This window comes from Schistocerca americana, chromosome 8 (genome assembly GCF_021461395.2).
Source record: "Schistocerca americana isolate TAMUIC-IGC-003095 chromosome 8, iqSchAmer2.1, whole genome shotgun sequence".
NCBI lineage: Eukaryota > Metazoa > Arthropoda > Insecta > Orthoptera > Acrididae > Schistocerca > Schistocerca americana.
Genome location: NC_060126.1, coordinates 204,800,283 through 204,812,574, shown reverse-complemented (window position 1 = coordinate 204,812,574; position 12,292 = coordinate 204,800,283). Strand labels below are relative to the sequence as shown.

General features: G+C 45.5%; 1 protein-coding gene across 1 annotated transcript in view; it reads left to right on the top strand.

Annotated features, from left to right (window-relative positions):
• The window catches only part of LOC124545669 (prolactin-releasing peptide receptor-like), a 268,748-nt gene that overhangs the window by 183,917 nt on the left and 72,539 nt on the right, over positions 1-12,292 (top strand). Inside the window, exon 6 of the mRNA XM_047124616.1 lies at positions 4,053-4,187. Within this exon, the coding sequence (XP_046980572.1) occupies positions 4,053-4,187 (135 nt within the window). The remainder of the gene's footprint in view (positions 1-4,052; positions 4,188-12,292) is intronic.

Below are 12,292 nucleotides of genomic sequence, written 5' to 3'. Positions count from 1 at the left end.
TCCTTTTTGATGTCAATTCTGGGCCTCACACTGCAGGGGCAATGAAGACGCTCCTGCGGTGTTTGCGATGAGAAGTGATCACCCACAATACAGTGCGTAATTGGCTCCCCCTGAGTCTCATCTCTGCTCACTAGAACCTCTGGCTATGAAGACAAAATTTTTCCACAGACAACGAGCTTCAGACCAGTGCAGATAACTGGCCGAAAGCACATGCGGCTGCTTTCTATGACGAGGATACTGGAAAGTTGATACAACACTACGACAGCACTCGGAAGTTGGAGCGGCGACTATGTAGAGAAGTAGGAGGAAGGTGTACCTAACTGTTGGAAATAAAACTTTTCTTGGTTTCACTGTGGTTTCCATTTCGCAACCGATCGAAACTTACTTTCTGGACTACCCTCGTATTATCGATTACTTGTTCAAAGTGGCAATACGCTTGCCGAAGCAATGCATGCCACTTCTGTTCTGAACTTTGTCTCTCGTTCATACACCTTGCGCAAAATAAATCGTCACATTACATTCACGAATACTGATTTTCCTTAGATATTCTTCGATTTTTTCCATCGCGAAGTGCGGCCTGTTGTCAGACCGAATGCTGTGTAGATTTCACAGGTTGGGAAAAATAATTCTTCTCGTAACTTTCATCCAGGCTCTTCATATTGGCATATATACTGAGAACAACTTCTCAAATTTCATGAACCCACCTTCTGGAACGAACAGGATATTGCATTCAAGTCTCTAGGCGTGCAACACATCCGGTTCAAATGGTTCAAATGGCTCTGAGCACTATGGGACTCAACTGCTGTGGTCATAAGTCCCCTAGAACTTAGAACTACTACTTAAACCTAACTAACCTAAGGACAGCACACAACACCCAGCCATCACGAGGCAGAGAAAATCCCTGACCCCGCCGGGAATCGAACCCGGGAACCCGAGCGTGGGAAGCGAGAACGCTACCGCACGACCACGAGATGCGGGCAACACATCCGGAAATGACACCTCGAACGGTTTTTAGTCTCCAGGGATTCCATAGCAATGGCATTTTTCCACATAATGTTACTGGTACATCTCACTTTTTGACATAACGGACGTACACCTTGCAACTTCACTTCCATCCTCCAAAAATTATTGAACCTTACATTAGCGGTTAAGCATGCTATGCATTTCTTGGCATCATAGTGTCAGAACTAGTGTATTAGAACGTAACGTCCAAAAGTTTAGAGAAAAACTAAATCCTGACTGTGTCCATCTTCCTTCTGATAAAAATTACGGTCCAGTCACATCAAGGTGACCACCACCTACTTTCGAGGTTCACGTGTAATAACCTCTCGCAGGCGACAAATGGTACATTGCAGTACTAGTAAAGGATGGTAATAAAGAGTTTGGGTTTGAGGGGGATTGAAAACCAGTTTAGTCGGAATCGTAATAGAGAAACGAAGTGATATATCAGACGCAATACGGGCATTATCATTGGCTTTCGTTCTTAGGGCGTAAGTATTTCCGAAATTTCTCACTTTGTAAACTATTCGACCGCTGCCGTTGTTAAAGTAATTCATGCTTGGTAGAATGGCGCCCCTGTAGGCTGGAATTGGCACGACAGTACTGCTACTGGACGTCCCCTGAGGGGCGGCAGGGGACCCTTTTTCAGACGAATCACGAATCCCGCATCGACGTGAAACGTCTGAAAGCAAATACCCCGCAACAACCGTATAAAGGGTTCAGACTGGAGGAGGGAGCGTTACGGTCTGCGGAATTCTCTGTGGGATTTAGTCATTCTGGAAGACACACTGAATCAACACAAGTTTGTATGTAGATTTGGGAACCTCTACATGCAGCTTGTCTTTTCGTCGTAGCGGTGGCATCTACCAGAAGGACAGTGCGACTTGTCACAGAGCTGTCTGTGTAAGTGCATGGTTCGGAGAGAACCACGATGAGTTTACCGTGTTTCCCTGGCGAGTAAATTCCTCCAATTTAAGCGTAAATCGCGATGTTCACGGCATGGATTCTCAACAGGCAACGGCACTGGAGTCGGCATGGCGCCACATCCCAGTCGGTGGCTTCCAGAACCTCCCTGCCTCTCTAGCTGTACGCCCTGCAAAACATTGTTATTCAGGCCTTTGACGTGTGGTCATGTTAACGTGACTGGGCAGTGACGTACTTCTGTACTAACAATGATGCTGAGGGACTTTGAGGTACACTACTGGCCATTAAAATTGCTACACCAAGAAGAAATGCAGATGATAAACGGGTATTCATTGGACAAATATATTATACTAGAATTGACAGGTGATTACATTTTCACGCAATTTGGGTGCATAGATCCTGAGAAATCAGTACCCAGAACAACCACCTCTGGCCGAAATAACGGCCTTGATACGCCTGGGCATTGAGTCAAACTGAGCTTGGATGGCGTGTACAGGTACAGCTGCCCATGGAGCTTCAACACGATACCACAATTCATCAAGAGTAGTGACTGGCGTATTGTGATGAGCCAGTTGCTCGGCCACTATTGACCAGACGTTTTCAGTTGGTGAGAGATCTAGAGATTGTGCTGGCCAGGGCAGCATTCGAACATTTTCTGTATCCAGAAAGGCCTGTACAGGACCTGCAACATGCGGTCGTGCATTATACTGCTGCAATGTAGGGTTTCGAAAGGTTAGAGCCACGTGTCGTAACACATCTGAAATGTAGCGTCCACTGTTCAAAGTGCCGTCAATGCGAACAAGAGGTGACCGAGACGTGTAACCAATGGCACCCTATTCATCCGAAAAAGTTACGTTTTGCCATTCGTGCACCCAGGTTCGTCGTCGAGTACACTATCGCAGGCGCTCCTGTCTGTGATGCAGCGTCAAGGGTAGACGCAGCTATGGTTTCCGAGCTGATAGTCCATGCTGCTGCAAACTTCGTCGAACTGTTCGTGCAGATGGTTGTTGTCTTGCAAACGTCTCCATCTGGTTACTCAGGGATCGAGAGGTGGCTGTACGATCCGTTACAGCCATTCGGATAAGATGCCTGTCATCTCGACTGCTAGTGATACGAGGCCGTTGGGATCCAGCACGGCGTTCCGTATTACCGTCCTGAACCGACCGATTTTATATTCTGCTAACAGCCATTGGATCTCCACCAACGCGAGCAGCAATGTCGCGATATGATAAACCGCAATCGCGATAGGCTACAATACGACCATTATCAAAGTCGGAAACGTGATGGTACGCATTTCTCCTCCTTACACGAGGCATCACAACACGTTTCACCAGGCAACGCCGGTCAACTGCTATTTGTGTATGAGAAATCGGTTGGAAACTTTCCTCATGCCCGCACGTTGTAGGTGTCGCCACCGGCGCCAATCTTGTGTGAATGCTCTGAAAAGCTAATCATTTGCATATCATAGCATCTTCTTCCTGTCGGTTAAATTTCGCGTCTGTAGCACGTCATCTTCTTGGTGTAGCAATTTTAATAGCCAGTAGTGTATTCAGATTTATTGTCTTAGAAAGAACTGAACATCAGTAAGTGGTAGACAAACAGAAGCAAAACAGTTAACCTGCGAGTGAATTTCCTCATAAAAGATTCATCGCTTTTTTCCCTTTGTTTCCACAACAGAGGATAATGAAATAAGCACGGATATTCAAATATAACATTAAGGATGACACGCTACTAGTATACTATAATGTAAACAGGGTCCTACAGAACCCAGATGTGTAGAAAATAAGAGGTGCCCACTGACAGTGGCAAAAAGGTGCTGAGACATGTTTACACATTTATTAAGAGCAGTTGTTTTCATAATAGGCGGCCCTGAATTCCTATAACGTAGTCTGCTAACAAAGCTACAGCTACTTCTTCAATACTAAGGTGGTAATGCAGATTGTGGCACATTTACTCATGATCCCTTCTGCTTTAATCTGTCCTACCTTGTCTCATATCACAGAGCTTCTCCGGTTGCATCATTACACGTTGGATTTTGGTTTTACGTAGTTCTAGGCCATTATAATTTTTGCTTCGTATCTTTTCTAATCGCACTTACTCTGCTGCCGACTCATTTTAACTTGTCACAGGATGCGATCCTGCTGTTCCACCATGGTGGACTGTTACGAAGGATCATCAGACTTTATGGAATCTTTGTGGAGCCATATGCAAACAAGAGGTCCATGGTCGATCATGCATATGATAAGCCATTTGTACTGTATGAGGTAGGCTGGCTGGGCTCACATATCGCTAGTTGGGTGGCATATTTTCCTTGAATTCACAGGTGCCAGAGAGCGGTTCGTCTGTTCCGCCGCGGCGAGGTCGCGTGTTAGCGCTCTCGCTGGCCCGCCCGGTGTTGCCTCAGTAATGTAATTGAGTTCCGCACTCCACCGCGAGAGTGCTCTTCGATGCATACAGAACGCGTTGAATGTCCTGTTTCGTTTTAGCCTCTCGGACTAAAATAAACCTCTTCGGCTAAGAGTATCTAACCGTAAATGGTACAGAATGGAATAGGAATTACACTAACCATAGTGTCGGATTTCAGGAGATGTTAAACTTGAAACTTTTGACATGATCACAATGCGTAACTTTTACAGCTCCTTGAGGAAAAGCAACTTCTTTGTTGACATTAGAGCTCTCTGCTCACGGTGCTGCTTAAGAGAAACGTCACTAGTCATAGTAGATGGTCTAAGTCGGTAGCCGGCCACTGGTATACCAAACGCTGGCACTGCCGACAGAATCGTGTTTCTCCACGCCGGACTCATGGGCCATCTGGGAGGCTATTTACTATGGCACACAGACTTTCCCACTAGTATTGATCCTCGCGGGTTCCCAAAGATTCTACAACAGCCAGCGTTTGATAAACAGACTAACAGCCATGTCGTGAATGTCTTGGAGGTCATAACAGACGCGTGGACATTAGGCATTATCGTCCGCGTACTTTGGATAGAAGGGCATCAGGCCATTCTCCAGAATGAAACTATGGATGGCCTCACTAAGAGGGGCATTACGGAAGAACAGTTACGTCCAACAGCGATCCCTCGTACGAATTTTTCCGCAGCTCGTGGTCTAGGAGCTAGCGTTGCTGCCTCAGGATGGCAGGGTCCCGGGTTCGATTCGCTGCCGGATCAGGGATTTTCTCCACCCAGGAACTGGATTTTGTACTGTCTTCATTATTTTGTCACCATTCCGTAAGTTGCGGGACTGGACTGTGTAAAGACTGGGAATGTGTACGGAAACTGACAACTGCGCCCACAAACCAAAAATCATCGTCATCATCATCATTGTACGGATTACAATGGAACGGTCAATGAATCTGCTTATCACGACTGTAATTGTGAATGGGACATCTCCGAGCACTATAAGGGCCACTATGGCGTGGCCATAGAACCCAACGTCTCTTCTAAGCCACAGTACACCTCGATGAAGCTTACTCGACGTCATGTGACGTCTGTCAAGGGCATGATGCTAGGACAGTAGTGTTACCCTACCCATCTATATCGGCTGAAAATCAATGTGAAAATCATTGATTCTGGACACGGTGATCATGATACGACGGCAGTGGCGGATCTGAGCCACTTCTTACTGGCGTTTGCCAAATCATCATCATCAGTTATCTGCTATATTAGCAGGTCCTTTGCCTCTCCATTTTCTGCGATCCATTGCTTCCTTCTTAAGGCTGCTGTATGTTGTACCGTCCATCATGTCATCCAGTATCTGGAATCTCTTCCTTCCTCGCTTCCTTTTCCCTTCTACATAACCTTCTAAAACTGTTTTTATCAGTCCGTCATTTTTTCTTAATATATGCCCAATCCAATTTCTTTTTCTTCTCTTTATTACATCTAGTAACTGCCTTTTCTCTCCCACTCTTCTCAGTACCTCTTCATTTTTTACTCTGTCCATCCAACTTATTCCTTCCATCTTCCGCCATGTCCAGATCTCAAAAGCCTCCAGCCTTTCTCTGTCTTTTTTCCTCATAGTCCATGTTTCGGCGCCATATAGAAGAACACTCCATACAAGACATTTTATGAGTCTCTTTCTGAGTTCTCTGTCCATACCGCTGCAGAAGATTCTCCTTTTCTTATAAAACGCCTCTTTTGCCATTGCTATCCTTGTTTTAATTTCTGTGGTGCACTTCCAGTCGGTGTCTATTCTGCTTCCAAGATACTTAAAATTTTGCACCTGTTCTAGTTTTTCTCCATTCAGCACAATTTTTAGTTCCTTATTTCCTCCTATTGCCAATACTTTTGTTTTATTTGTGTTAATTTTCATTCCATATTTTTTTCCGTTAGTTGCAATGGTGTCCACCAAATCCTGTAATTCTTTTTCCCCTGTGGCTAGAAGGACCATGTCATCAGCAAATCTCAAGCACCCTACTCTTCTTCCTCCAATTTCTACTCCTTTGTCATCTAATGAGCATTGGTCAATCATATTTTCCAAGTACAGGTTGAAAAGAGTAGGTGATAAACAGCATCCTTGTCTTACTCCTTTCCCTAGTCTGATCCAGTTTGTACTTTCTCCTCTCACTTTAACTGAAACTTTTTGATTAAGGTACAATGAGTTTATAAGTCTTCTGGTTTTCCAGTTTGCCAAATACTCGGCCGCAAAGGCGGCCTTGAACAAAAAAGGGAAAATGTTGCGGTTACTGGTTCAAATAAATTATGTTACAAATTACATTATTCTTTTGTGTTACAACAAGTTGCGATGTTGATGGGTTGTATACTACATGTACGTGTGTTGGAAGATATATGGCACTACATCAAACAGTGTGTAATGCATGCATTCCTTAACATTTGACTCCTTTTGCTTTCAGTGACAATGAGATTGAGAGGTCTTTACGGTATTACAAGTTAAAGCAATATTAAGATGATCGCCGCCCACGTCCGACGTCAACATGCAATGACGACCCACAGACGTCAGGTGGCACCACTAGAAGTGTAGGTTGCATAAAGCGTGTCACAGTGTGGGACGCGGAAAACAGTGTAGTCGTTGTGAGACCTGAGTTTCTCTTGGCGTAAACAACTTCCAAATAACTTCCGGGAATTCAGCCAGGTAACACTTTCAGCGACCGCCGATATTTCAGCGTGAGAACACCCCACCATTTTCAAGGCAAACTGCAACGGACAGGCGGGGTACATGCAAATTTAAAACCTCGGTTCTCGGACTGAAGCAGGAAAGGTAACACACACACTGAGCACTAGTGCCAGCAAAGATGACCAAAGTCAGAGCTATCGATAGAGAGACTATCAATTCGCAGGTGAGGTAGCATTGACTCTGTCCCTCTGTTTTTTGACAAGGGAGGGAGCCGGATTCCAAACAGAGTTTAGACGGAAACCTCCATCCCTGTTAACGAGGTTGCTCGCTAATTTAATCTCAACTGCCTCCCTAATAACACTGTCCCAATAGCTGGACGTGCGTGCCAATATCTCGGTGTTATTATATAACATGGGGTGACCAGTATCCAAGCAATGTTCGGCAATAGCAGATCTACTTGGCTGCTGTAATCGTGTGTGCCGTTTATGCTCAGTACATCGGTCCTCCACGGTCCTGATAGTTTGACCAATTATCTCGGTAGTTTAGTTACCAACGGTCTTTAGTATCGACAGGGACTGCGATTGTTGTGTGTGGGTGCGATCCAAGTTGGTGACACTTCGCTCTCAACTCCAGGCTGTCGTGGCTTCGGTTACACAGCTTGAAGCTGCAGTGGATGGGCACCACTGTTGTGGGCCGGCTGTGGGGATCCAACGGACGTCCAGTACGTCCGAATCCTCCGATCCGTCCTCACCGGTGGCCAACACAGTTACTGCTCGCATTGAGGTTGACCCCTCACCTGTGGTCGAGTGGGAGGTCGCTCCGGGGCGTAGCAGGCGGCGAAACACTTCCCAGGGAGCCGCACGTAAGGCCTCCCTGGTTAGTCTGTCAAACAGGTTTGAGGTGCTGTCTGTGGCTGACATTAACAAACAGATGCAGTCGCCTGTCCTGTTCCAGAGGAAACCTCTCAGCCTACAAGATCCGGACAATTAAAGTGACAGTTGGAATCTCCAACGTTAGGCGCGATATGCTGCCCCTTAAGGACATGGGTGCCAACAAGGAAAAGAAAGTCAATGTGCACTCCGTGAGCACCGATTGAGGACCTCTGGTACATAGCCGAGTGGAGGGTCTGAATCAGAGGCTCAGACGTTTCTGCGACCGTGTAGGCTGCAGATTCTTCGAATTACGCCATGGGGTGATTGGGTATCAGGTTGGGGTTCCACTGAATAGGTCAGGAGTCCACTACACACAGGAAGCGGCTACACGGGAAGCAGGGGCCGTGTGGCGTGGACTGGGCGAATTTGTAGGTTAGAGGAAAAACATAAAAAGGGCTTCGGTCACAAAGGGTGAAGGTTGAACAGAGGAAGAACGTACGTAGATAAAGGAACCTTCGGTATAACAGTGGTAAATTGTCGTAGCAGTGTTGGGAAAATACCAGAGCTCCAAACGCTAATAGAAAGCCATGATGCCAAAATCGATATAGCCACTGAGAGTTGGCTAAAGCCTGAGATAAGTTCAACAGCAATTTCAGTGAATAACCTGCCGGTGTACCGACAGGATAGCCTAAACAAAGTTCTCGGTGGCGTGTTTGTTGCTGTTAGAAGTAGTTTAGATTATCGCGAAAGTTAAGTAGATAGTTCCTGTAAGTTACTACGGCCAGAGGTCATTCTTGGCAACAGGAATAAAATAATAATTTGATCCTCTTACCGACCTCCCAATTCAGATGATAAGCCTGCTAAAAGATTCAAAGAAAATTTGAGATTGATTTCAAACACGTATCCTACTGACACAATTATAGTTGGTGATGACTTTAATTTACCCTCGATATGTTGACGAAAACACATGTTTAATTCCGGAGGTACGCACAAAACTTCATCCGAAGTTGTCCTTAACGCATTCTCTGAAAATTATTTCGAGCAGTTAATAAACTTTTGCGAAAACACACTTGACCTCTTAGCAACAAATAATCCTGAGTTAATGACGAGCATCAAAACGGATACAGGGATTAGTGAACACAGGGTTGTCGTGGCGAGACTGAATATTGTAACCCACAAATCCTCCAAAAGTAAACGGAAAATATACCAGTTCAAAAGAGCAGATAAAATTTTACTTGACACATTCCTGAGAGACAACCTCCACTCCTTCCAAATTAACAATTTACGACGGAGGTGATCCCCAGTGGTAAACAAAAGGGTTAGAACACTGTCGCAGAAACAACGAAATAAACGTGCCAAATTTAAGCAGGCGCAAAATCTCTAAAACTGGCAATCTCTTACAGAGGCTCGAAATATAGCTCGGACTTCAATGCGAGATGCTTATAACAGTTTCCACAACGAATCTTTGTCTCGAAAACTGGAAGGAAATCAAAAGAGTTTCTGGTCGTATGTGAATTATGCCAGCGTAGAAACGCAATCACTGCGCAATAGCAGTGGAGATTCTATCCGAGACAGTGCTGCCCAAGCAAAGTTAGTAAACACAGTCTTCCGAAATTCCTTCACCAAAGAAAACGAAGTAAATATTCCAGAGTTCGAATCAAGAACAGCTGCCATCATGAGTAGCATAGATGTAGATAACCTCGGAATAGTGAAGCAACTTAAATCACTTAATAAAAGCAAGTCCTCCAGTTCAGACTGTATACCAATTAACTAAATTAAAGACCCATTTCATAATGTCGATATGCAGCACATTTTGGAACATATATTGTGTTCGAACATTGTGAATTACCTCGAAGAAAACGGGCTATTGACACATAGCTAACACAGATCTACAAAACATCGTTCTTTACTCGCACGAAGTGCTGAGTGCTATTGTCAAGGAATTTCAAATGGATTCCATATTTCTGGATATATGGAAGGCGTTTGACACAGTAGCACACAAGCGCCTTGTAGTGAAATTGCGTGCTTATGGAATATCGTCTCAGATGTATGACTGGACTCGTGAATTCTTGTCATCGAGTCAAACGGAAGTATTTTCTGTCATTTCTCAAGGCAGTATTGTAGGCCGTTTGCTGTTCCTTACCTATATAAAATTAGGAGTCAATCCGAGCAGCCGTCTTAGGTTGTTTGCATATGACGCTGTCATCAGAAGATCAAAACAGACCGGTGAATGATTTAGAAAAGATATCTGTATAGTGCGAAAATTGGCAGTTTACCGAAAATAACGAAAAGTGTGAGGTCAGCCACATGAGAGCTAAAAGGAATCCATTAAACTTACACGATAAATCAGTCAAATCTGATGGCCGCAAATTCGACTAAATACATAGGAATTACAATTGCGAACAATTTAAATTGGAAGGAACATACAGAAAATGTTGTGGGGAAGGCAAACCAAGGAGTGCTATTTATTGGCAGGGCACATAGAAACTGTAACAGATCTACTAAAGAGACTGCCTACACTACGCTTGTCCGTCGTCTTTTTGAATACTGCTGCAGGGTGTAGGATCCTTACCAGATAGAACTGACGGAGTACATCGAAAAAGTTCAAAGAAGGGCAGCACGTTTTGTATAATGGCGATAAATGGGAGAGAGTGTCACTGAAATGATACAGGATTGGGCTGGACGTCATTAAAACAAAGGCGTTTTTCGTTGCGACGGGATCTTCTCACGAAATTCCAATCTCCAGCTTTCTCCTCCGATTGCGAAAATATTTTTTTCACACCGACTTACATAGGCAGAAACGACCACATCGATAAAATAAGGGGAATCAGAGCTCGTACGGAAAGATATAAGTGTTCATTCTTTCCGCGCGCCATACGAAATTGTGAAAAGAGTTGGATGAACCCTCTGCCAGGAACTTAAATATGATTTCCAGAACATCCATGTAGATGTAAATGTAGATGTTGATGAAGAGCCAACCATTCTTCCGAGCAACAACAGTGCGTATTTAGAACCTGGAATTCCACGATTAACAGCTCAGTAAATTCGTTTTCTGTTCGAGCTGATTAGCGATCTTGTCCGCAGCTCGTGGTCGTGCGGTAGCGTTCTCGCTTCCCGCGCCCGGGTTCCCGGGTTCGATTCCCGGCGGGGTCAGGGATTTTTCTCTGCCTCGTGATGACTGGGTGTTATGTCCTGTCCTTAGGTTAGTTAGGTTTAAGTAGTTCTAAGTTCTAGGGGACTGATGACAATAGATGTTAAGTCCCATAGTGCTCAGAGCCATTTGATTAGCGATCTCGCTGTATCTCATCGCGCTAATGTTCTTAAAGCGAAGAGTGAACCACGGCAGACGGCTTCTGGTTAGACTGACGGCTGACACGTAGCCTGAGGCATGTGTACACCAGAGAACGACCCGTGAAACCTGTGGACTACGCCACTGTTGTTGATTATTAGCATTGAGCAAAGCTGCAACTAATGTGTTTAACGATCGTAATGTGTTTAATGAGAATTGTATTTTTAAACTTATAACTTCCGTTCTGTCTTGCGACTTGCTGTTATCAGGGAAAATCATTGCTACGTCTCAGCTGTCTACCCAGAAGGAGTCTGCCGCGGTTCATCGTTCACTCTAGAAATACCCGTTCTATGAGGTGCAGCAAGATCGCTCATCAGTTAGAATTTAAAGCGAAATTTCTAATCTATTAGTCACGAAATTCATGTTTCTAAATACACACTACTATTGATCGGAGGAAAGGTATATCTCGCAATATTAATGCCTACAAAATAATACACTCCTGGAAATGGAAAAAAGAACACATTGACACCGGTGTGTCAGACCCACCATACTTGCTCCGGACACTGCGAGAGGGCTATACAAGCAATGATCACACGCACGGCACAGCGGACACACCAGGAACCGCGGTGTTGGCCGTCGAATGGCGCTAGCTGCGCAGCATTTGTGCACCGCCGCCGTCAGTGTCAGCCAGTTTGCCGTGGCATACGGAGCTCCATCGCAGTCTTAAACACTGGTAGCATGCCGCGACAGCGTGGACGTGAACCGTATGTGCAGTTGACGGACTTTGAGCGAGGGCGTATAGTGGGCATGCGGGAGGCCGGGTGGACGTACCGCCGAATTGCTCAACACGTGGGGCGTGAGGTCTCCACAGTACATCGATGTTGTCGCCAGTGGTCGGCGGAAGGTGCACGTGCCCGTCGACCTGGGACCGGACCGCAGCGACGCACGGATGCACGCCAAGACCGCAGGATCCTACGCAGTGCCGTAGGGGACCGCACCGCCACTTCCCAGCAAATTAGGGACACTGTTGCTCCTGGGGTATCAGCGAGGACCATTCGCAACCGTCTCCATGAAGCTGGGCAGCGGTCCCGCACACCGTTAGGCCGTCTTCCGCTCACGCCCCGACATCGTGCAG